This window comes from Hypomesus nipponensis, chromosome 20 (genome assembly GCF_054491055.1).
Source record: "Hypomesus nipponensis isolate SF chromosome 20, ASM5449105v1, whole genome shotgun sequence".
Lineage (NCBI taxonomy): Eukaryota > Metazoa > Chordata > Actinopteri > Osmeriformes > Osmeridae > Hypomesus > Hypomesus nipponensis.
Window position 1 is genome coordinate 6230824 of NC_140380.1, and position 26344 is coordinate 6257167.

Genomic DNA, 26344 nt, shown 5'->3' on the forward strand with positions numbered 1-26344 from the left:
CCCCCCCCCCCCCCCCCCCCCCCCCCCTGCAGTCTTTATTGTGCTCGTATACAAAGAGGAAATATGCTCTGCCATTTCGAATATGACTAGCCTCTGTTTGTGCTCCAGGTCTCTTCCCCAGCTACTCTGCTCAGGGCTTTTTTTTTTTTGCTGACCGCTGCCGTGGAGATCACTTCCAACTCCTGCTCCGCCGCGAGCTATCCGAAGAATCTGATTACCGCCGCGGCCGCTCTCGGGGTCCTCTCGTATACGGAAACATGCGGAGAGAGAAGCGAGTTTTGGCAGCTTAAAGGCAGCGTGGCGCTGATCGTCCAGAAGCACCCCGGAAAAGGTGAGCATGAGGTTAGACTGACGCTGCGATGAGGCCGTAGAACCTTCCGCGCTTCCCTCCGTGGAGTGGCACGTCTCCGAGGGGGTGACGGTGTCAGCCAGCCAGCCAGACAAGCCAAGCTAGCGTGGGCATGGCAACACCCCTCTACAGACTGCACTGCTTGTTACGGCGGGCCCAGATGCTCCTCCTGTTCCTGGGCATCGCCTATCTGATGGCGGGGAGCATCCTCCTTCTGCAGCGCTCCGGCGTCCGCGGGCCCCAGACGGGCTCCGGGAGCCTCCCTCCGCCGCTGGCTCTGCCCGCCCCGCCGACCCTGCCGAGGGCCCCCGCCCTGGGCATCAGGGCGCGCTCCGGATGGGAGGCCTCCCAGGGCACGTCGGGAGTGGGCGTCAGGAGCGGCCGCCACTGGCCCACGTCGCGGAACGTCGGGGTCCGACGGCTGCACCGTCGCTGGTTCCACGGTGTGGCCCCGGAGAGCCAGGAGCAGAGAGCTGCTCAGCACGGGGGCAGAAGACATAAAGGTAGGACGCAAACCTTTGGTTCGCCAGCATGACCATCGCTTGGCACAGCGAACGTGCGCGGCGTCGTGACTCGACCCGCACGCAAACGCGACGGCCCTTCTAATCCGAATGCCGTCATCTGCTTGTGTGTTTGTCGCGGCTGCAAAAGGGACCTACGTCGGCTGCTTCCTGCACGACGCCAATCAGCGAGCCCTGGGAGGAACGGTGTTGTACGACACGCGCAAGATGACCAGCTCCCTGTGTCAAGACACCTGCTCCGAAAGGTAACGCGCGCAAGCCCGCCCCGATGAATGTCGCCACACACGACACGCAGCTTGAGTGAATTAGCCCCATCTCAGTCACGTCGATGAATAGGGCCTGTGTGTCTCCGCGGAGCCAGGTGGCTGGGTGAAAGCGGGGTGGTGGTGGTGGGGGGAAGGGGGTGCGGTGGGTGGGTGGGCGGGGGAGGCAGCAGTTTTGAGGACGGGAGAGAGGGAGCGGCGGAAAGCAAAAATAAACGTCTCCCGTTTTCCAATCTACTGTTCCATCCGTCAACATTCCTCTTAGCTTAACCATTAGGGTCCAGTTTCCCGTCGGCTCGGTATTGTTGACATTGTTGTAAGACAATTTCATTCCACTGGATGAAAGATCCCTTTTGTGCTCTTGTTCTGTGGTGTGTTTTTTTTTTTTTGGGGGGGGGGAAAGCTCAGTGCTTCCTATCTCAGCTGAATTATATCCCGACCACATCCAGACAACAGCAAGAACAACAAGATGATTACCACTGGCACAGAACAGAAGGAGCCAGTGGAATCGATGCAGCTAGATGGGGCAGGGGGTTCTTTCGAATGCCAGCTCTGCTGGGCCTTCCCTCCACCCATATGAAGAGAGGAGTCGTGCTTTCAGCTTCAGCCGTCGAGTAAAAGTCAGCGCAATTTATAGGAAGCTCGAAGCAAATATAAAAAGGTCACTTTGAGTAGTCCTTCTTAAGAAATGAGAGAGGAGAAAGGAGGGGAAGAAAAGGGTGACTCACAATCCCCTTGAGGTGTAAAAAAGGGCAAGACATGATATTGCCCCAGCCCCAATCTCTTTTTTTCTTTCTACTCAGTGTTCCAACAATAAAAGAAGGCAAACAAAACATATGGTTGAGGGGAAGGTCAATGCTGCGTTCCATTGAAGCTGGTTCCAATTAAAATATTTACAAGTCAGACATTTAGCTTGCGTAGGCAATCTGGTATCCCACAGGACGAGATAACGAAGGGCTAAATCTAGCCTGTGGTTACAGACCGCCTAAGGCTACTCCTGACGGTTAGACTGTGTGTGTGTGTCTGCCCATCTCCGCAGTGGGTACAGGTATGCCGGCTTGGAGTATGGGTCAGAGTGCCACTGTGGCAACCGCATCGGTAGTACACCGGCCGCGGAGGAGGAATGCAGTCTGGTTTGCAGGGGGAGAGAGCGACCCCCTGTGGGGGGGTGGGCCGCCTCTCGGTCTACAAGGTGGAGGAGCAGATCGCGGGCCACAGGAAATGTGAGTGCAGTCACCTCGTAAACAGGCCAGGACGTGCTTTACTTATTCATTCATGCGACAGAGTATGTGCACGCCGCCGTCCGGATGTTATCAGCCCTTTTTCGAGGTGGATATAAATAGATTCCCTTGGACAACAATGTCTCGCTGTGGCTTTTTGGTTGCGAGAATAATAAATGCCTTCCTGCAGAAAAGGTCTCCTGTGAAGGTGTGTCTGACGATGTAAGCTTTGGCCTGAAAACTGTTGGCAAACTGTTTCTCTTTTTTGCCCCTTTTAGTCCGAAACGTCCGATACAGTGGCTGCTTTAAGATTCCAAAGAACACCACCAAGGCCTTTCCGGTCGACTCCCTCCAGCCAAATCTGACTTCACAAGCCTGCATAGAGTCCTGCACAGATAAGGTTTGATTTCCGTCCTAACAGCACGAAAATTACTGATCCATTTATTTCATTTTTTACTATTCCGGTTTTCTCTTGCAAATGTGAGGCACCATCGATCAGAGGCTGTCTCCGCTCCCCGGAGATGGAAATGGCGTGCTCTCTGAGATGAAGCTTCTGGAAGACTATATGGCTGTTTAAGGTTTAATGTGTTTGTAATGAGAAATAGATGGGGTCTAAGATCAGTCTTTAACTCTGGATGCTCCTTTATGATCCTGATACCAAAGGAAAATGGACTGTATAAAATAGCACGCTGCCTGGTGATATTTTGTGACAGAGTCTGTTTGTTTCCGCGACTGTGTGTGTGTTTCTGTGAGCGACTGTGTGTGTGTATGCTTTTAGCGTGTCAACAACATGCCATTTTTTTGGACTGACGTCCTTTGTCAAAATGGTTCCTTTTATATGTCACAATTGAAGTACTGTACTTGTACCTAAAAAAAGAAACCAAACTAAAAACATGCATCAGGGCTGGGGGTTTTAAAATGCGAGAGGAAAACGTCCAGCAGAGATTGCGGACATCTGAAAGGAAATATAAAATCTCTCCCCCGCCAATCGGCACGACTGCGAATCGTCCACGGCTTAAAAGAGGGTCCCTCTGTGCTTCACTAATGGTTGTGTTTTGCAGGAGTTCCCACTGGCAGTGATGCGGAGGCCCCACTGTCTCTGTGCCGGGGCAGCGCCCCTGCTCAGCCTGGGCCAGGCGCTGGATGACCAGCTGTGTGAGCGGACGAGCGGCCTCGACGCCTCCCCCCAGTCTCAGCAGGACTACTACCAGGTCCACCAGACTCCTGTGCTCGGTGAGGAACTTTCAGCGGAGTTTCGGGAAATGACCGGAACAACTATCCATGTTGCGTTCACTTTCAGTGCGTGTGTTTGTGAGTGTGGGTGGGTCAAACGCTTAACCTCAGATGGGAGTCAGATGGCTGAGCGGTTAGGGAATAGGGCTAGTGAAGGTGCCAGATTGATTCCCGGCCGTGCCAAATGACGTTGTGTCCTTGGGCAAGGCACTTCACCCTACTTGCTTGGGGGGGAATGTCCCTGTACTGACTGTAAGTCGCTCTGGATAAGAGCCTCTGCTAAATGACTAAATGTAAATGTTAACCTGTACATGGCTGGCTGTGGCTGTGTCAGACTCCAGGTGCAGAGAGCGCATGTTCCTGCCTCAGCGCTCCCGATCCCTGGTGGCTCTCTCCAGCTTCCCCGGAGCTGGCAACACCTGGGTGCGTCACCTGATCGAGCTAGTGACGGGCTACTACACGGGGAGCTTCTACTTTGACGGCACCCTCTACAACCAAGGTAACGCTGCACAGTGCCAGCGTGAAGGGCGTCGGGCACGATGCTTTGACAAAGAATTATTCCTTCGATAAGAGAAGTGACAGCTCAAGGTTTGTCGTGTGTCGGAAAATCATTTTCTTCTTGTGGGCGTCAGGTTTCAAAGGGGAGAAGGACTACTGGAAGAGTGGCCGCAGTATCTGTGTAAAGACCCACGAGAGCGGCCAGCGAGAGATTGAAATGTTCGACGCCGCCATCCTGCTCATCCGCAACCCTTATCGCTCCCTCGTGGCCGAGTTCAACCGCAAGTGCGCCGGACACCTGGGCTATGCCTCCGACACACAGTGGAGAAGCAAAGGTGAAAGACGCGAGCTGAGGGAAGCAGAACTCGATTTGGGGGGTAGACTGTGAGCAAGGATCCATCCATTTCCATTTCACGAAACCTTTTGCTATTTTGAAGTTTCCCTGTCAAGCTCTATGACTGAAGGCTATCCTAACAGATCCTGAATCATGGCAACTGTTCACACATCAATTGTCAAGACAACAAAGATGTTTTGAAATTGTGCTCCTTGAAAGGAGAAATGGAAGCTTGTTTTGAGGATCTTCCATGGTGACATGTACTTGTCAGTTGTATAATAACACTCTCTCGCACTCCTCCACACAACTCCTCCACACACTGCCCCCCCCCCCGTGTCCTTTGACATGTTTCTTTTCTCCGCTTCTCCTCAGAGTGGCCCGAGTTCGTCGACAGCTACGCCCCCTGGTGGTCTTCCCACGCGCTCAGCTGGCTGCGATTCGGCCGCAGGCTCCTGGTGGTGCACTACGAAGACCTCCAGAGGGCGCTCTTCCCCCAGGTCCGCCTCATCAGCTCCTTCCTCAACGCCAGCATGACGGAGGAGCGGCTGATATGTGCCCGCGGCCACCAGGAGGGCCACTTCAAACGCTCTGGGGCGCAGAAGCCCTCCTTCGACCCCTTCACCCCTGAGATGAGGCGCGCCATCGACTCCTACATCCGCTCGGTAGACGAGGCCCTGAGAGGCAGGAACGTCAGTGGCTTGCCGCTCGAGTATCTACCCAGATGATGAGGAGACGTAGCGAGCAAGAGGGAGCACCGTGCCCCACACCACGTCCAATGAGGGAGAGGGGACGCTCTCTTGACACCGAAGCGGCGCAGTTGCCCCCTTCCTGGGGTGCGATTAGTTTTTCGCCAAAACGGAGGCTCAGAGTGACCCTCTGCGGCATGAACGCGACGACGGAGGTCATTGGACCACTGTCTCCCCCTCCACAAAAGCCATTGGGCCAGAGCACTGGAGGGGACTTAAGAGACCAATGAGATCAGAGGGAGCCCAGCTGCCGAGGAGGGTGGAGACGGGGACAGCATATTTTCTCAGCCCCCGGAGGAGTTGGGAGCGTGGAGCAAGTGCCTGACTGCACAATCAAACCGTGTAGAACAAGAGGTTGATGTGACCTCGAAAAGAAAGTCATGTGGAATTTGTGTTTCTGTTCATTATCAGGTTTTCGTCAGTTGGGGTTTGTCAACGGGAAAATGTGTACCATGTCACCTCGTCGCTTTTTTTGTCGATTAAATCCACATTACTGTTTGGTTTGATTGTTTTCTCTCATCTGGTTGGTTGATTCGGATCTTGGTTGTGGATACAGCAGTCAGTTAAGCTACTACAGGTTGGGAGGCACTTGGTGGATTGCAAGTGCTCTCCAGCCTGGTAAACTATGACTCAGGGCGAAGTGCTGTTAGGTGCAAATGACACGTGGGGAAACGGGTTTTGTTCTAATCAGTCATGGATGAACAGCAGCCACTCTGAAGAATGCTGACATAGGGAAATTAGGGACATCTCTCCCAAACTTCACATTTGAATGGGATGTTTTTGATGTGTATTCTTTTGTTGAAAAACAGATTTTGAGTGGTGCCTTGAAAAGCATTAGCTGATAAACAGACAAAGAAATCATCTACAATAGGAACGAATGGAAAGGCTGCGTTCAAGCGCCAGGCGGCTGCATCTGTTTAGATAGATTACTGGCACTCATGGAATACAACAAAAACAAACTAATTAGAAAATAAATATGGACTGAGAGTTCTGTCTGTTTGCAGTTGTCTGACTGATGGCGGGAAATAAAGAATTCCAGACAAGGACAGAGGGAACTAATCAGCTCACTGAACCCTGCCTTTCCAATTAGATTGGGGTGGTGTTACACAACATTTGCATACCCAGTTGGGCTCTGAGCCACAAACAAAAGATTGAAATCATACTGTCATCAGAAGCCAAAATACTAAATGGCCTTTGGACAGGTCAGATATTGACATCTGCTCATTCAGGGGTCAAGTGTAACACTACCAGCCATGGTTGACAACCCGTATGCTATAACTACTTGTCTGTTCAATCAATGGGTTTGTATATTGATTGAACCGGACTTCTCACAGTCAATGTCATGAAGACAGCAAATTGTATGAAACAGAAATTCCGGATTTTCTTTGAGCAGAGTGGAAAAGCCTCAAAAATACAACAAAGTTCTCACATAAATCCAACGGGAGGTTTAATATCTGAATTGAGTAACCCTCCTCACAAACTTCGGCAAAAACTCTTAAAAAATTCTAAATAGATCACACATCTATTGAAAAGAAAAGTATGAAAGACAGCTCTCAAAGGAATGCTCATTATAGGTGCAATGTGAAAAATGCAAATGAAGGACTTCCGAACGGTGTTTCCCTGATAAAAGCTCCGACGGCTCTTAATTGCCCGAGCGACAAGCGTGTAGGCCCGTCAGGTTGATTGCCTTATTTACTTTAACGGGTCTGTCAGCCATCTTTCTGATATTTCCCTCAATGCTCTCTCTCCATCTCTGACAGTGTGAATAGGGTTCAAATACAAGATTTAATAATGATGCACTGCCATAAGGCCCCCCCTGTGCAATGGCTGCCAAACCAGTCTATTGGACTGACAGTGTGTCTCTGTTGAGCTGACATGCCAAACGGAGACTCCATCTGCTAAATAACATGTGACAGTGGAACCCAAGGGAGTAGTCAGTCATCGGGTGACAACAGCACACTGACTGCACTCAGTCCACAACTCCTTTCTTCCTCCCGATAGCAGGAATCTTTCTACTTTCCATTGTCAACAGAAAATTGGTGTTGCTGCTTCCCCCAGTTCTGGCAGCTTGACAACCTCACTATACAGTGTTGCTCTAATGTCGTTTCTCTCTCCTCTCATATCAACGGTTACTGTACTTTTGATTATTATTATTATTTTGTCCTGTCCATACAAGTCGATCATATTCCACACTTCTCCTGCTCAGTGTGTAGCCCATTTTCCTACTTAGATACTCTTCAAAAACATGATTTCTATCCTGCTAATTGCACCACGGCAAAGCCCAATATTTCAACATCCGAACCAGACAGGTAAGGAGAGTGTCTCGCTTTTCTCCACCTAAAAATGAATGACTTGCCAGACCTGCACCTTAACTACTCATTTACCGAACTCATACACGTCTAATATCAATAATGTATTCATGAAACTCGGCTTGTGCCCCAACAGGTCTATTTTTAGCTAATCTAAGGGCCTTGTGAGACTCGGCACAGCCGAGTTACTACTGGTTAGCGGCGGCAGCCAGAGGCAAAAGAGAGGAGGAAGACAGTTTTTCAGGAATCCAACGTTTCTCCTTCCCAGACTTCCCTCTCGGCCTGGGAAGACACATCAGTATGGTTGCAGCAAGACAGTGAATGCAGACACAATCGTAAAACTGTCAGAGAAGGACCGAATCCCTGTGCTTTGTTGCGCCGAGAATCATCCCCAGATGGATTGGTGATAAAACACTTTAATGATAACATTTCGGGATGTGGAGCCGCCTGGGAAGTAATATATGCCTTACGTGAGCGGGGTTCGGATGGTCTGTGGTTCGAAGTCTGTGAGATGTCAGATTGCAATGAGTTAACAGCACCACAGATCTGAGCCAAATGCCCCTGAGGACGGCCGGGATTAATACCGTGGCTTCTCTCCTCAAAGAATCAAAGAATGAAATGGATTCGTTCAGTGCATCGAACTAATGGCACAATGCATCCTCAGTCTTGTCTGATGACAGGAGAGGATGGCCATTCTGATTCGTCTAATGACTGCTTCCACAAGGGAGATGGTGCCAAATGCAGTAAATCATAATCAGAGGACATTGTGTAGGATTAGTCTGTGAAAGAGAATGATTGCTAATCCATACTAACAAGAACAAGCGTACAGTACACTGAGCACAAGGTCCACCCTTTGTCGCCGCAAGCTCAATGCTCTTTGTCTTAAATGAACATTAAGTCAATATCAATCCTCCTCTATTTAAAAGTAGAGGTAACCACAACAGAAGTGACACGCCTTATTCCATGGCAGGTAGAGGTATAATGTTTGGAAGTGTTTTGCCAAAAGGCTGCGAATACACTTCTCTACATAGCCATCAGAGTTATTGTAAAGACAGTACATTTCTATTGCCATGGTTTTCCTTGCCTTCCGCTCATCCGGTAAATTTGGTTCATCTACTAATGGAACTTGGGTAAACCCCTCATGTTTTACTGCCAGTGTCTGGCCATGTTTAGACAAGATAAATCAGAGGTGGGCCTATAGTGACCTCTTAAAATCGGCTGGTTAAAAGCTCAACTTTGCCATTTACCAGACAGATCCTTTGTCACACCTGGATTGAAAGAGAACATTCCCCTTTCAAAGTTCTTCATTGTAAAGTTATCACAAGGATGCATCTGCCAGTCGATTTCTCTGTTTGATTGCCAGTTCGTCCTCCTCGTATTATGAATATACAGTCATGTTGTAGTTCTTTAGGCTATATTGACATTTCTCAGCATCAACCTTTCATTACAGACAGAACTGAGGAGGAAGTGAAATACCACGGTCAGCCATCCTGTCTGAATCTTTGAGCACTGAAAAGACTTCTCATTCAAGCATTGTAAAAAGCTGGCTCGCTCGAGGAGAAAGGAAACAAGAAGCTATTGAAAGCCATGGTGACAGTCTTTTAAACAATTAACATTTTTTTTTATAGGTGGACATTTCATGCGCTGCACACGTTTCTTTGTTCGGGTGAATGGTCTCATTAAGGAAAAATCGAATATTTGTGTGAAACTTAATAAATTACTAAAGATTCCAGAGTTAAGTACAGTTGATGTTTAGGATTAAATGATCCGGGTTGTAAGAATCGTAAGAAAACCCGGTTCCCCTTTAATAGCCTTCCTTAAATAGCCTACCTACCTAGCCGACATGTAACAAGTTACTTTAACATGAATATTTTTTCATAAAAACCCATCGACAGCCATGGTAAGCCCAAGCCCTTAAATCGCAATGACCTCCATTGCTCCATTGCCCATGAAAAAGTAAAGAGGCCCACATATCAGGAAAGCCAATCGTGCATGACGAGCACAACCACGAACCGAAATGGGTGGCATCCATAGCAGTACAAGTAATTGTGTGCACTGAACCGAACAGACCTCATTTTCCATCTGTGTGCACTGGAAGGCATCGGGATGCAACCGCTTCGGGACCAGTGAAATAACACAGGGCCCGCATCACACAGAATCTCTCCACTGCAGATCCATCCACTATTTGAGAGGTATCGTATGGTCTGTTTGGCTACATGGTTTGTAATGACAGATAAAATGTATGTTTCCGCAATTTATTTTCAGGTAGGCTGATGTGGTTGTTTTTGTATGATTTTGTTTATCCGTTAAACAAACCTGATGTAGTTTCAAGTTCACCATTAGTGTGGGAACTACAAATATATGGTTGGGATTTTACATTTGAAAATATTTATTTAAAAACACTGGGGACTCCAATCTACAGAATAAAGAAAGCACGTTGCTGCCACCTGCTGGAGGGCCCGGACTGAAATAACTGGACACTGATGAGTGTCTAACGGACATAATAGGCCTACACCAAAAATATTCAATACATTTGGCGAGAAAGTCTTTAAATATAAATTATATTTATATGTACATATATCATATATAATTTACGACCATGAACGACCAACATTTAAAATGTGAATACCCAGTGACATCTGTTGTATAGCTTACATTTGCAATAGGCCGTGCCTACGTTGATTAGCTAGACCACTGGACTCAGGCCTTGGAATGCCCCGTTTTATATTGGTCAGCATGGCAGCTTTCAGCGGACTCATAGTGTTATATTGCAAACCCAAACAAATGTGTTTGACAGTATAGTGTATTTATTTAATTTTATGTTACTTTGGTCAAGTTTAGAATAAATTCATAACAAAGCCGGTATGGTGTTATGCACACTTCAACCCACTAGATGGCAACCTAGTACCTTCTGTGAGAGAGATGACACTGCACCAAGACGAGGCTTGAACGCCGTTGTAGGACTACTGCACTTAAAACAGATTCAAAGGACACCTTTTCAATGGTTGAAGGTTAAAGACTGTCACTTCAAGGAGGTTGAAGTATAAACGTTTCTCTGTTGAAAATGTGAGGCATTGATCTTTGAATGAAAGTCATTCCATCCTTATAATAATTATGGTAGACATTTTTATTTTACCTCTAGGTACTGCGAGGTGTCTAATTGTATAGTGCAAATGATGTTGTTGACACTGCATGAGAGTGCTTACCTCTTGTGATGTTTTAATGAACTGGTAATTCAAATGGCACATTTTGTTTTGTAGATAGTGAAGGAATCGTATGCTAACGATTCATAATGAAACCAGCCACCCTACTAAGGACAATTATCTGGACAAACCTGTTTGGTAAAATGTGTTCTTCACCACGTACCAAACACGTTTGAAGATGACAGTCCTTTGCTGTGAAAGGCTAAGAAGACATCTTTACATCTACACACATTTCTCAAAGCTCTTAACTGGTCAAATCCCAGTACCGCAGGTGACATAGCACCAGGCACACAACAAGTGTTTGAACGTGTCAGGGAACAGGGTGAAAAGAGATATCCGTCAACCAGGTGTGCGTACACAGTTGGTTTGCTATTTTCAGGCCGCTTGACGCTGGGAAAGTGATCTAATTCACATGGATGTGAACAGGCCTTAGGGAGACGAGTCTGTTATTTGTCGGTTTTGCGGTTGTCTAACGTCCATCAAGACGAGAGGCAGGGATTTTATCACCCCCTTTCCACAGGATTTCTTCTGGGGCTCCAGATTTCGCCCAATATTGAGACTCAAACGCTGATAAAAGGGCGTCGCACAAACACAAATTGACCTGATGTCTGACTGCATTCACAGCACACTGCTTTTGTATGAGGCAAAGCTCACCACCTATTCTCGGTGCTGTGCGTGTTGCTGCCGTGTGTGTGCTTCTTGCCTGGGTGACGGCACCAGTGAGGCCTGGAAGACAAGAGACGTCTGTATATCCAGCTCCCTTTCGTCAACAATCTGCTTTGTCGAGGTGCACGGCAGGAGCACGGGGAAACGCACGCACCCCTGACTGCGCGGCGAGCTGTGTCCGCCATCAGTGTTAGTTTGGTTTTCTTCTTTGAAATGAAGATAAAGATTTTTTTTTTTTTTGCACTGTCAGAGGAATACGGACCAGTAGTCTGGCACACATAACCTAAGGCATTTCATATGTTTTAGAGGGAAGCTAAACAAAGATGTTTGTATTTGGAGTCCTTTTTATGTTGTCTGCTAACTTTTGTGTAGGACGGAAAAAAGCTGGCGTTGTTTAAACCATCAACTCTTAACTCTGTCTACCAGTAAATAAATTAGGTATGAAACAATGAGTACTATGTGCTTAGAACAAGGAAAAAAGGCAAGTATGGTTTCACCATATTACTGATTACACCCTTAGACTAGACGACCACTTAAGGAGGGCCTCGGCTCTTACAATCCGACGACCACACATGCGCCCACGCACAAAACTTATCTTATCCCGTCGACCGTTGTTTCTTTTGGCTGAGTCGGTTCCTTTTCAAGCTTGATTTGCAACTGTGAGAAGCTCGTGTTTGCCATGTGCGAATGATGTCTGTTTCAATGTGAGATCTCCCTCTGGGCCTAAACTTCCAAGAGAACAGTCAGCAGTTTCGTATAACGTGTACAAGCATGGTGTTTGTTTTACTCATCAGAAATCAAAATGTCCTTTGTCTGGTGCAGGAATTGATTTCGAGGACGGGGTAGTCCAGGAAGGTCTTTTGAGTTCAGCACAACATTTTGGGAGCTGTGTGGTCAACTGATTTCTCAGTGATATAAAAACAGACCGCAAACTCCAGCCAAAACCACCAAAGACGCAGGAAAACATTCTTTAAGGAGCCAGGAGCCAAGCTCACATGCAAGTGGCTGTTCAATGAGATCTGGGTTCGTGTTTGTTCTACGTCAAACGACAATTCACTGTCTTAACTACCATGAATGACCATAGACAAAACGTGCATGTTGCATACAGTATATGCTACTGTCAAAGAAATACAAAATCCATCATCGATATCTTCAGGTTCATTAGAATTTCAGCCAACTGTTAGACATATCAAATTCACATTTCATATTTAATGAAGAATTGTATCCTTAGCGGTCATGCAGATTCATTGGCTTGGCATATGATACAATATGTTTATGACACAAAGCATTCATGGGTGTAAGCAAAGGCTTGTCCTTGATAGCTGTCATAACCACTTTTAGTGTTTTTTTTTCTTCCGTCTTTCATTTCTTGATATACTGTTGGACACTTGGCAACTGGGGATAATCAACCGACAATGACGTTAACATGGGCAGAAACATTCATCTATAAAAAGGATTTTCAGCGAGTCTCAGAATATCTTCCACAATATAAATAACGCGCTCTGCAGCCTCGACTAATCGGCTTTGCCATACACAATAATGATCCATCTTGGGAAGCTGTCACAAATCTATGACTCTTAAAATGTTTAAGTGACATTCTTGAGAGGGGTCCAAATGTGCATGATCCCTCTCCTATCAGTTACCAGCTCCTTTAATACTCCATGTTTTGTACCCTGAGGTACGGTTAACTCTTTGCGGTCAGGGAGACCACGCGACGTGCAAGCCACCGCTAGACAGCTAAACCGTCCACATTGCAGGGTTAACGATTTTCCACTGTGGGTGGCGTTGGAGAGAGGGTCCTGAGTTGGAGAATTAGGATGCAGCTGCTGTCGTCGGCGCTGAGGAACTGTCTGCTGCTATCCCAGCAGCCCCTGGGCCAGTGACAGGGAGATGGATGGTATCTGCAGCCTGGCTGCAATGCTCCCCCATCACCAGAGTCTGGCTCCGTGCAGACGCACACACACACACACACACACACACACACACACACACACACACACACACACACACACACACACACACACACACACACACACACACACACACACACACACACACACACACACACACACACACACACACACACACACACACACACAGGCACACACTCATAAACAAACACGCACAGGATACACACGTACACACAGAACAAAGGATGCAAACACAAACACGGGGCCGAGCGTAGACACACACTGGCAAACACTTTATCCTCTCAAACCCTCAGAATGTGGGCTATTTGTCTAATACACCTTTACCTGCATTTGGCAACAATACGCATTCATAGAAGCTGCAGTACAATGGTTTCATAAAAACGACAAAATCTTAAGACAAAATGTGATTTGCAAAATGTAATCCTTTTATTGATGAGACATGACATTACAGCAACACTGTATGACATTAACATAACATTTTCAAAACCGACATATGTATATAGAATAAGCATATTGATCTAAATATGATAACTGTTGTGTGAAAATGTTACCTTACATTTACCGGCATTATGGTCAACATTTCAATAAATACGAATATAAAAAGAATTGGTTTGGTGAATACGTGCATAGATGCCTATTTTCATGACCAATGTTTATTTATTTCACGAGGTGTCTAGGTTGCGTTTTTTCTTTCTTTTTGTCTTCCCTTTCTTTCTGAAAGCCTAAATAATGCATGCGGGAGGCCCTGCAGGTCCTGGACAGTGCAGGGGTGTGATGGGGGGTCACTGTGGACCTCTGCCCCCAAAAGCCCTCTTGGGATGTCTGGCCCCCCTCCTCCTTCTCGCTCCTCCCCCCCTCCCTCCCTCCCTCCCTCCCTGCCTGTTGTCATTACCCTTACCTGCTGTCCGTCTGTGGCGTGGACGCTCTCGCCGCCAGCCCAAACCCAGTGGCCCTGTCGCCGGGGGAAACGGCCTCTGCATACCAATGACGAGGAGAGAGAACGATCGGTTCGGCTTGGCTCTGCGCCGTCTGGGGGGGGCGGGGAGAGAGGAGAAACACGCCCCTCACCCCATCCCTCCTCGCTCTAGGAGAAACAGAGATGGAAGGGGGTGGTGGTGGTGGGGGGGTGGATAGAGTGAAGGGGGAAATGACATAAAGAAAGGAGAGAGAGACAGACGGAGAGAACCAGGGGGGAGGCAGCAGAAGAGAGGGAAAAGGGCAAAGAAAGAGAGAGAGCGAGGAAGCTGTGAGAAGGGGGTAGACAGAGAGAGAGAGAGAGAGAGAGAGAGAGAGAGAGAGAGAGAGAGAGAGAGAGAGAGAGAGAGAGAGAGGGGTGGGGGGCAGGGAGGAGAACATGCATCACTGTTTTAAGTGACTGCGGTGGGACGCTCCAAAAAAAAGAGAAAGGTTGTCTGGTCTCTCCCTGTGCACAGTCGGCACCTTGGCAGACCGGGGCGGCCCCTCCAAACGACTCCGGGGCTAATTACCCGGCGCAGGCCGTCTGCTGGCTTGCAGCCTGACATTTCACACCGACTCGTGTTGAGCCCAGCTGAACACGTATGCAGGCGAAAACCCACCGCCGGCACTCTCCGCTCCTTTCCCCCGGACGTGAGGGGGCATGCTTTGTAATATTCACCGAGGAGACGGAGCTACCACCCACCTTGTGGACTTCGACGTTAAAGTGAGAGTCCTCGGGAAGACACGAGAGGGGGAGAGGGGCCAGTCGGGGGAGGGGGGGGGGGCCTCTGCTCTTCCTAAAACAAAACAAAAAAGAACAATGGCGGTTGTTAGCGAGCGACGAGGCGTCGGATTGGCGGCCGGTCAGACGCAGTGGGCACAGGGCGACTGTGGTTCAGCTGAGGAGTCGCACAGACACTTCCAGGTGGGCGGTCTCACAGCCCCGGCCGCTGTGACAAATATTGTCTGGAGGAAACAGATTTTTTTGGGGGGGTCTCCCCCCCTCCACACCCCCCCCCATGAGTGGAAAAGGGCACACCAGGACACAATGTGGGCTGTGGTGCCACGGAATCACTATGCAGTATTTGAGTGAGTGGGCATTGAGATGAGGAGGGGGGGGTGGTGGTATTTAAAAGGTAATCTGATGTGTTTTTCTCTCGGCAATTGTCAAGTTAGCCGAGAAAAGACAACGCCGCCTGGCTCTCTGGCGGCAAAAGGGTTAAAAGTGTAGCCCGCGGCGACAAAGCGAGGCCAGCTTTGGGTCACATTTGAGTCCCAGCCACTGGATTCTCAACCTGCAGGACAGAGCCTAATTATCCAGCCAGTTGTGGTTCAATAACTCCAGCAAGCTGCCAGCCAGATACCGCGTTGCCCTGGCAACGTTCGCCGGAGTGATTCGCGGATCAGAGAGGCGGGGAGGTAACCGTGGCTGTGGGGAGGGAGTGGTGGAGGTGGTGGTGGGGGAACACAGCTACAGCACCATGGGGCTTACAGACCAAACACTCACTCAGCGACGAACCGTCTATGCAAGCAAGTCTCTGCCGCACAAAAGTGCCTACAATAAACAGATATACAGTACACACACACACGCGCACACAGGGTAAAAGCATTCCGTCTGTTCTTTTTGGAGGGACCTTCGGACAACCCGACTGTCCCGGTGGCGTTCCCATTGAGCCTCTCACTTGGGTTTTAAAAGACCTCCTTTTTAATCCAATCATTCCGTCCTCTCACACTGCAGAGGGAAGACTCTGCACCCTATCTTTAAGCCTAGTGGTGCAAATCCCACTGTCTCTAGGCAGCCCCAGTGTCCCCTTCGACAGCCTGTCGGCCTTCGTGGCTGTTATCTAGAAAAACCCAAATGGAGTTTGTGCTGCCGCTACCGCCCTGAGGGTGAAGAGGGGAAACTTTGGTGCCCTGGGAAGCCGACATCGTCAAGACGCTATGCTGTATTATTCCTTCAATAGGATTAAACAGAGGATTGAATTGGGTGTGGATACGCGGCAGCGTGTGTCTCTGTGTGTGTGTGTGCGCGTGCTGAGTGGTTAAACGCTACTTGTGCGCTTTCGTGTGTGTTCAGGTGACTGTCTGGTCTCCTGCCGCAGTGTCTGGAAGCAGAGACGTCGCACCCCCCCCCTCGTCCCACTCCAGCCTACTCAGCCAACAGACATACCTGCTGCTCCCTCCACCTGCGATAAGGGACCAGCCCAGACTGGTTGCACGCACGACAATGCCCGGCAATCAATGCTTCAGGACGAGACTTTATTTTCCCGTAAACCCGTCTGATTCCCGTGTCATCTCCTGCCAATCGAAACGTCCGTTAATCTGTCCTAATGACAACACCGGCCAATGGGGAGGCGTCACACGGCAACCTTGGAACAATGGAATGCAATCTTTCTTCTTTCTTTCTTTTTTTCCCCCCCTTCTCTTTCACACCATGGTCCATCAGCGAGCAGACTTGCATCTAGATTCAACTGGAACCAGTGGTTTATCTCCACGTATTCAGGGCCGGAATCAATCTGCTGCGGGACAAACTGATGACTAAATCAGAGAATATGACGTCCGCACTGTGCAATGTTTATGTAAGAATGACAAGGAGTGAAATGACATATTACACAGTTTTGTTGAGCTGTAGAACATTGTGTAGCAGCAGTGGGGACTATTCAACACATATAAATATGAAAGAGTTCTTTGGAATCGAGTTCTGTATCTTAATGTACAAACTGACTATGATTTCCTACCATTTCTCCTTGTAATACACTACAGACATTTTCAAACCTCTTGACGTATTTCATTCGCACAAATTCTGATGGTGGTTACATGAAAGATAAACAGAGATGGAAAAAATATACAGTACATTACTTCATGCTTGATGTCTTGATCCAAACATTGTGTTTGTCCCCTAAAATGAATTAAAGAGGGACCCATCTAGTTGTTCCAGATTGCAAAATATCATCTCATTATCAAATCAAAAACAAAACTTTCAACAGTACACTAACTGAACAAAGATCCATGTATTATTAGAATAAGCTGACCTTGATTCAATACTTCCTTGCATCCAAGCAATGTATCTGGTGCTGGATTCAGAACAGTGTTTTTCAGGATCTACCACTTAAAGAAATTAAATCAAAGAAAAATGTAAACCTGGAAAACACATTGTCTATCGGTATTAAAGTTAGAATGCAGCAATTTAGTTTGACGTTTTTTTTTCTTCTATTGTAGTTCTGTCGTCATTCTTTGCTCACTTTGATTCCTTTGTAGTAAAGAAATGCTTCTCTTTTTTGTTAACCTTAGCTATTAATTAATATTCCTGAGGCAAGGGTAAAATGGTAAATTATGAATTCCCTTTGCATTGATTAAATTGTTCCTCGGAGGGTCAGACTAATGCTTCCAAGTGGACGAGCTAAAGAGCCCTGCGTTTGACAACGCTCATCGAAAATCCATATATATTATTTGGTCTGTCTCTCCTTCGATCAGTTTTCTATGCTCTGACAATATCTCTGTCTCAGACACCCTGTATACAACACAGGTGAGACAGCGTTCCGACAAAAAATCCAGAAACATATCGTTCCCAATTTTCTAATATTCCATTTACTCCCCTTTTCATTATCAGGGGCTTCTGCAATGCAACGCTCCAGGAGCGAGTTCAAGATCCCTCTCGATTTCGAACCAGTTTCTCAGTACCAAGTTTTCACCCCCCCCCCCCCCTCCCATTCAACGTTGTTACAGGCTAGCCCCCCTGCAGACGCTCTTCCTGTTTAACAGAGTCCCATTTATTGGATCTCTCCGATGAGGATTTGGCCGAGCTTCCTTGCTTTGTTAGTGTTGGGGGTGGGTGGGTGGGGGGGGGGGGGGTTGTGGGGGAGCGTTGAGGATTTCATCAGCGGGCTCTGGGCTCTGCCAGGCTTCGCTGCGTGTCAGACACATCCTAATAAAACTGTCTGGCTGGTTTGTGGGCCCACCATCTCCCCCGCTCGCCGCACCGTGTATGACTGCTCGGCACTCGCCGCGCCGTGCCTGGCTGCTTGGTATTCATGGGACGTGGCGCTCCTTCAGCTGTTGCTGGGGGCCTGGGTGGCACAGGCACAGACTGATTAGTTGGCACCGGCATTGTTCGCCATGAAACCAAACGGGGAGCGACGAAAAAAAAAAAAACATAATTAGGGAGCGAGCGAGACAGAGACGGAGAGACGGAGAGAGAGAGAGAGAGAGAGAGAGAGAGAGAGAGAGAGAGAGAGAGGCGTCAGAGGAGAAAATCAATTGTTTTGAAACTGCATTTCTAATATGGGTAATTCAGCCGAAATTAAGTTTCAGGAAAGCAAGCTGCCTTAGGGAGAAAAAAAAAGAGTAGAAAGTTTGAATATCGGGTCAGCTGTGTTGGGGAATGAATTCCGACCTTTTGTTACTTGAATCTACATTAAAAGGGCGGAAGTTGTGTTTCTGAATTCTTGTACATTTCCATGTTCTTGCCAATATGAGTGAGACATTTTGATTGGCTCAGGACGGCGGTCAAAGTAAACGGGAGGGCTCATTTCATTGGACGGAATTGATCATGTGGGAGGACTGAACATAGAAGTTACAAGCAAAGAGGAACATGAAGGTCTTTTAATGAAGACTTTTACCATTTCAGGACCTTTTTTCCAACTGTACTGTATCCCTTAAGGTTATGTTTCATAAGCTTTCTGATGTAATAGTACAGGTTAAAGTTGCACCACATCTGCAGATTCAAATGTGCATCGAGATACAGTACTTCATATATATTTAAGGGCATAGGATGTTTGACAAACTTGAAAGTAACCAAAGCAAATAATATGAAAGTTCACAACACTTGAATTTCCATATTTTAGCCACCTTTGTCACCACTGATTAAAAGCGATTACAAGTAAATTAACTGCCGTTCTTAAATGCCAAGAGCATTCAACTTTTCACATTGTCGTCTTATTCATTTCAATTCGTTTAAAAAAGAAACCCTTATTTGTACGTATATATATATATATATATATATATATATATCTTCAGTTAAACAGGTTCAATGTATGTTGTGTGTGAACTAGACTGTTAAATCATGCTGCCTCCTGATGCCCCATTCTGCTGCATACTGTGGCACTGCAAACGAGGTCTCCCCTCGACAGTCCTAACTCGAAATTATATCAAGAAGGTGTAAAATGGGGAAGCAATTAAAAGCGCCGAAGGTGTAACGTTGACGAATGACCTGATAAAACAGTGAAGGGTGTGCAGTGAAGTTTCGCTCACGACCAAACATGTTTACCTACACTGTCTGGGGGGGGGGGGGTCTAAACAAAATACACTGGTGATACTAGCACAGTATACAGTGATGCGAATACATTTGCGAATACGACTTTGGCTTTATGATCCATGCTGTTAATGAATGTCGTGGCCTCTGTCGTCACCATATCTGAAACTGAGAGAGAAACCAGTCCTGGCTGTATTGGGTGTGAACTGCCCAGACATGTGTTGTAATGATCTGAGATTCTGACGGAGTGGTTTGGTAATGGCTTATTGAATCCACTGACACGATTCTGTCAATGCTTCTTCGTTGGTGGTGACAGAGGCTCATCGATGGGGATCGTGGGGTGGGGGGCGGGTAGTTTAGGGGTTCTCGACCCGATCACGTGCGACAGATTCAAAACGACAGAGGAAGAAGTTCCGAACGACGAGGTCGACGGTGGTAGAAGCGCGTCCGTCGAAGCGCAGCCTCCCACGTCCTGGTTTCGAAAGTCAAGTGTCCCGGTTTAAGGTTGAAACCCCCTTCCAGCTGTTAGGACTCTGCGTTTGCACGGGCGACACGACACATGTCCACCGCCACGAACCACACGCCAACGGTGGCGAAAGATCACATCCCAAAAACTCTCCGGACTTTGCCCACAAACAAGCACAAAATCGACCAAACCCTATCGTTCTCCTGTCGCCCACAGTCTACCTCTTCTCCCCTCCTCCATTCCCTTCCCCTGCCCCTCTCTCCCCCATCCCCCCCCCTCCCCCCTCTCCCTCCGAGCGCATGCACCTCTCAGATCAGCGGCGGCGGCATCCGTGTCCCCCTCTCTCTCTCCCTCTCTCCCTCCGCCCTGGGAGCGCTCGTGGCAGGTTGCTCGTGCCCTCCGCCCGCGTCCCAAGAGCCTAACCCGTGATGTGTCGTCAAGAGAGCTCACAAGTTAGGGTCTCAGGGAGCAGGAGAAGTACAACAGTGTCCACGGAGGAGAGGAGGGCGGCGGGGCGAGCGGGCGCTCCCCAAACCACCAACCCCTTGAAAAGGTGTCGTCCCCCCCAAACCCCACCCCCACACACCCTCACCTCCACCCCCCCACCCCCCGTCCCCCAAACAAAGAAAAACAACCGAGTCCAATCTCGCGCGTGGCCGTCGCCAGGTTTGGGCATCGCCCCGGCCGGCTCCGTCACCCCGACCGGCTCCATCGAACGGCGGATGCCCGCTATGGACCGAGCTGACGGGAAGAAAGAAAAAAAAAATCTCCCTCTTTTTCTCCACCCCCCCACCACCCCCCCCCCTCCAGTGCAGGAAAAACTTCTCCCCGCGTTAGAATAACTCGGCTCGACGACAGAGAGGAGGCTGTGCGCACAAAGAGCGGCCGCGGACCAGTTGCGACCTTACGGCGGGGCTACGGACGCACGGCGAAACGACCACGAGTGGAGAGAGCCCCGACGGAGGACCGAGTCGAGAGAGAGAGAGGGAGAGAGAGAGGGAGAGAGAGGCTCGGTGGAGACGGTCGGGGCTCGTTTTCCTTGTCGCGGCGCACAGGCAGAGAGAGGCAGCAGACGAAGGCTAAGACAGGCGAGCCCGCACTGCCTGCTCTCTGCTAACTAGCCTTTGTGCTGGCAAAGGAAAGCACCCCCCCCCCCCACACACACACACACCCCACCCCCCCCCCCCAGCCAAGCGGCCAGTCTCGCCTCTTTGTCCTCAGAGCGTCGACAGATCATCAGTCTGCGTCTCTCTCCCTCGGGGAGGGCCGGCCTCTGCAGCCCCTGCGCCGGACCCTCTGTCTGCCACCACTGACCGCCGGCACCCAGGAGGACAGCGTCCCCGCCTCTCCCCCACGTCCCCCTCCCCCACACCGTCCGCTCCAGCCCGGGGGACTTCCACTGCGGGGCGACGGCAGACGATCGACCCCCCCACCCCTCTGCTGACGTCTCGGTCAGTCAGGAAATCATAAAAAGGGTAGCGGTACGCGGCGCTGAGACCGGCGCTCGCCTGCTCTGAGAGAGAGCTGCCGGTGAAGAAAATACAACCCCCCAAAAAATCACTACCGTCACTAAGGTGGAGAAGAAGAAGAAAAAAAAATACAAAAAGAGAGAAAGAGAGAGAGAGAGAGAGAGAGAGAGAGAGAGAGAGAGAGAGAGAGAGAGAGAGAGAGAGAGAGAGAGAGAGAGAGAGAAAGAAGGAGAGAGTTTGTCTCCCGGCTCAGGTTTACTGAGAGCCTTCTGTACGCGCTAGCGCTAACACCCCCCCCCACCCACTGCAGCCTCCCCGGTTCCTCTCATACACACTTCTCTCACTGCCAACGTATCCCCCCCCCCCCCCCACGCACAATCCCCTAACCCTCCCCCTCCTGCATCGACACCGCTCTGGCTCCCCCCACAGACTCCCCTCCGCCCCCCCCCCCCCCCATCGGAGGTAGCTCCGACATGGCAGGGACCTGAGGACGTGAGGGAGAAGAAGTTGTCACCGCCGCGCAGCCGGCAGAAAAGCCGTCGTTGGCTGTGCCGAGATACATCACGTGGAAACGCCAGACGGCAAAAAAAAATACAAAAAAGGTACACAAACGCAGAACCCAGGGCGGCTGGAACCTAAGCCCCCCGCGCGATCGCTTGTCAGGAGAACACACCAAACTGCTCAGTCATGAATCTTAACAAAAGCATGCGCCAGCCAAAACATTTTCCACGTTGCTTTCACCCCTCGTGCACCCTACCTCCCCCTCCATTTCAAACTCCTCCTTCCCCCCCCCCTCCTCCTGCTAATAATCAGATAGATCCCCTCTCCTCTCGCCCGGGGAGTGCCGAGCGAGAGAGAGGAGGCTTCCGGAAGCGAGAGCGCGCATCCCCGGCTGTCCCCCCCCCCCCCCCCCCCCCCCCCCCCCCCACGCCACGCCTCGCCTCACAAACACACTTCGTCAGCCTCTCTGCCGACGACGCCTTTGTCGTCCGTGTTTGAGGAAGCCGGATGTGGAGCGCGTCAGGGGGAAAAGGAGAAGAGGAGCAGAGCCGGGCGGTGTCCGGGACGGGGGCTGCTGCTGCAGCCCAGACGCAGGTCAGTGAGGTGGGAGCGTATCGAGCGCCTCCCCTCCCCCCCCCTCCCCCGCAGGCCTGCATCATCAGCTCTGTTTCAGCGCCCCGCCCCTCCCCCCCCCACACCTTCGGAGTCCCGCAGTGTCGCCGCGGCCGTCACCTCCGCCCTGGCCGTCCGTCCACCTCTAGCCCGTCCGTCCGTCGGAGGTCCGTACGATGCTGCGAGCAGCCGGGGGCCCGTCACCGTGGAACATGGCCAAGCCGGAACGTCACGACCCCCCCACCACCCATCAGCCAGCCTCGCTGTCCGCTCTCCCAGCCTAAATCCCCCTACCCCCGCACACACACACACACACACCCTTTCCAAAACCCTCCCCCTCTTCTTAACCCCCCATCCTCCCAGGTTCCTCTACCTGTCGGTTCGTCTCTCTGTCGTGACTGGTCCGCGGCAGCTTACCCAGTGCGAGGCTCGGCAGCAACAACTCTCCCCCCTCACCCTCTCTCTCTCTTTCTCTCTCTCTCTCACTCCCCCCCCCCCCCCTCTCTCTCTCTCTCTCTCTCTCTCTCTCACTCCCCCCTCTCTGTCTCTCTCTCCGTCTCTCCCCCCTCCATCCATCCAGCCTCTGCTGGCGCACACCTCCCCACCCCTCCCTCCCTCCCCACCACCCCGCGCTGATCAATTCCCTCTCTCCTCCGGAGGTGTGTGGACTCAGCTGGCTGGCCGAGGAGGAGGCGGCTGCACGGCGGCGGCGGCTCACACGCAAAGTCTCTTCGCTAACGACACAGAGACGGTCGCGCCGAGGCGGTCCTCTCTGACGCGCTGACGCGCTAGCGCGGCCAAAAAAACAAACAAACAAAAAAACACGGGAGAACGAGACACAAACAAGGAGAAATAAACAGACCACGACAAATACGCAGACAGCAAACATTCAGAGCTCCTCCCCTCCTCCCTCCCGCCACACGCACACAATCTACACAGACCACACGCACAGACTCGCAGGCAAGACGGGCGCTATCGCAGTCACCCCACGGACAGACAAGACAGAGCGCAGGCGATGATGCGGTCACCCAACCCTGAACGCAGCCCCCCCCCCCTCCCCCTTCCCGACACATACAGTCGCTGTCACAATATTGTGAGCCCAGCTTTCAGAAGCCAGTCTCCAGTGTCTCGCCCAGCTCCGGCCGCAAGAAAGTGTTCGTCTTTCCAGGCGGTTTGATAACAGCAAATTTGATAACAGGGGGGGGGGGGGGGTGGAGTCGGCGTGGGAAAGTTCAGCGGTTGGATGAAGGTACCCCCGACGATGCTATGTTCATGTTCTCTCCACGCCATAGCACCCCCCCCCCTTAAGATGTAAGCGTGCACTCGCGCTGAGGAGACGCTGGACTCCCCAGTTCCGGCGACCGCCCCGGAAACGTCCCCTATAGGTTCGCCCCCCCCCCCCCCCCCGAAGAACATCAACAGCCCAGACTGCCAAATGACACATTAGCGCTAACGGCGGAAGGCTATTGTTTGCCCAGGCAAAGCTGATGGTGTTCCTCCACGCTTCATTTGTCAATGTATGCCGCGGCGCTAATGTGGGGGGGACAGTCGATTATCCAGCGCAGTCGTAAGACTGGGCAAAACAATGAGGGGAAAAAATCTGCCTGTTTTTTTCCCTCTTATTGTTTTTATATTTTCTTTTTTTTTGGGGGGGGGGGGGGAGTTTCCTCCAATTGCGATGAGATCTGCCCTCGAAGGCCTGCGTCCTAATCTATGGGCCCCCTGACCTCTCACCCTCGACACCCTGGATGGATTAGGGTCGTGACCCCGGGCGACAGAGAGAGGGGGGGGGGGGATGGAGAGACGGCTGCAAATGCTATCATTGATTGATCATGCCCTTTCATCCAAACAGCAAAACGTGGTCTACACTACGCCACAGAGAACGCAGAGAGGGGGTTTTGAGGAAGAAAAAAATCTAAATAATGATACCACCGCAACGCTCGAAAGAAATGTGTATTTTAAATGCACTACAGACGAAAAGAAAAAAGGGAAAAGGGAGACTGAGAGCGTTAGGCTTCCTCGGGCAGCCAATGTCAATACTGTGGCCAGGTTGAAGTCTATAGGAGAGGGGTGATGGGGGCTGGTGCTGGGGGGGGGGAGAGGGGGGGGGCTTGATGTGTGTGAGAGCCAGCAAGGCCGGCGGGGGACCTTACAGGAGAGAGCGGTGATCAATCAGCTCCATTACAGCCATGTCACTGTAGCGTCTGGAGCTGCTCCTCGGCCCCGCCTCTAGCACACACACACACACACACTGCACTGCACCACGCTCGCTGAGACTGGCCAATCAGAGAAGAGCTCCCCCCCCCCCCCGCCTGCAACTTACACACGGGCTAGACAACACGCATTGACCCCCCTCCTCTTGCTGCACCTTCGCCCTCTCCTCCTCCTTATCCTCCTCCTCTCACCCCCCACCCCTCGTTGCTTCCCTCGTCTAGACCGTGGAAACGACCCTCGCTAGATTTCGGACGGGATGTTAAAAAGGCAATACCGCAATTCTGTTTTTGTTACCTCACAGCTGAATGGGGGAAAGACACCTAGAGTTTCAGCCAGGTAAGTGCATCTGTTAATGCCCTTACTGTTCGCTGATTGGGTTACAGGAATAAAACTACTACTAAACCTTTATCAAAAAAAAATATAATAAAAAAAAGAAAAGGTAAACGAGCCCCGACCGTCTCCGCCGAGCCCCTCTCTCCTTTCCCTCTCCTCTCTCTTGTTTGTATTTTTTATAAAAAACTGCAAGCAATTCATTCAGGAATTGCCACCCTGCCATTCCACTCGGATTCTCCATTTCAAAAGTGTGCGAGCGCAAAGCGCCGAAACCCCATTATGTGCTGTCAATACGCGATTACGCCATTCGCTGCATGATAAACCTCCCCTTTAACGTGGCGGAGAGCGATCCGTATCGCCGTCGTACACCTCAGTCGAGCATCGCCCAGGTATCTAAACAAAGAACCCTGTCTCAGACAGGCAGCTCCAGTGGAGGAGAACGGGGACATGAAGGAGGGGCGGAGGGAGGAAGAGGGGGGGGGGGGGGTATATGTGATGCTGCAGCGCCTCTCCAGACAGCAAACGAGCCATCCAGCCTCCCAGTCAGCCAGCCAGGCATCCAGCCAGTCGCACAGCACAGCCAGGCAACCAGCGGGACATTAATGACGATCATGTCTTGTCACACTAGCAGGCGTTCCAGTCGGCGGACCCTGCCCTTGCCCCTGCCCTTCCCCGATCAATGGCATCGACCTGTCCCAGGGGTCAAGGGGCAGGGGCGTATAGATGGAGGAGAGTGGCTGACGCAGCAGGCGGAGGAGGGGAAGGCCTGACTCCAGACAGATCAATGACACCCTCGTCTGCCACGGGTGGGTTATGGTTATTCATTTGCCATTAAACGGATCACATTAGAAGGGGGGGGGGGTATCTAGCCTTGGGGGGGAGAAACTGCACCCCCCTCACATGGAAGAAGGGACGAAAAATAAAAGGAAAGGTGATGCCGGTGTATGAGCGGGAGATGCGTGGAAGGAGGTGGCCGACTTCCTAGTCGCAGACAGTGTGTTACTAAGGTCTCGGGCGCTCCGTGACGACCGTTCAGCCAATCACATCACTGAGAGAGTTTCTAGACTAAGAGCAGGAGCCAATTGGTGTGTGGTGTGTTAATGTGTGGATGGGGAGTCTTTTGGGTGATAAATAAAGATTGTGGAATGACATAGCCAGTGGCTTTAGACGGTTAAACTAACTGTAAACTAGGAAGGACTGAAGGGGTATCCATCGCATTGCAAGAGAAGCTTGTCTTTAGCCAAAAGATTTTGATGTTCATAAATTTC

At 50.4% G+C, this 26344-nt stretch overlaps 1 protein-coding gene and 1 long non-coding RNA gene across 4 annotated transcripts in view; one reads left to right on the plus strand and one right to left on the minus strand.

Annotated features, from left to right (window-relative positions):
- Positions 1 to 196: 196 nt before the first annotated feature.
- On the plus strand, positions 197 to 5647 carry LOC146246101 (sialate:O-sulfotransferase 1-like). The gene is given in 9 exon segments (XM_084684016.1): positions 197 to 852; positions 1001 to 1115; positions 2173 to 2270; positions 2273 to 2356; positions 2632 to 2753; positions 3415 to 3586; positions 3921 to 4085; positions 4219 to 4419; positions 4791 to 5647. Coding segments are annotated over 9 exon segments (1701 nt in total). The 5' UTR covers positions 197 to 461; the 3' UTR covers positions 5144 to 5647.
- An 8509-nt stretch (positions 5648 to 14156) lies between these two features.
- Positions 14157 to 26344, minus strand: part of LOC146246102 (uncharacterized) — a 50450-nt gene continuing 38262 nt past the window's right edge. For 2 of the 3 annotated variants that reach the window (XR_014734610.1, XR_014734612.1), the window contains exon 3: positions 14599 to 15027. This is a non-coding gene — a long non-coding RNA (uncharacterized LOC146246102). Of the gene's footprint in view, positions 14518 to 14598; positions 15028 to 26344 lie in introns of those variants that run through there. The other variant, XR_014734611.1, reaches the window with a different exon arrangement.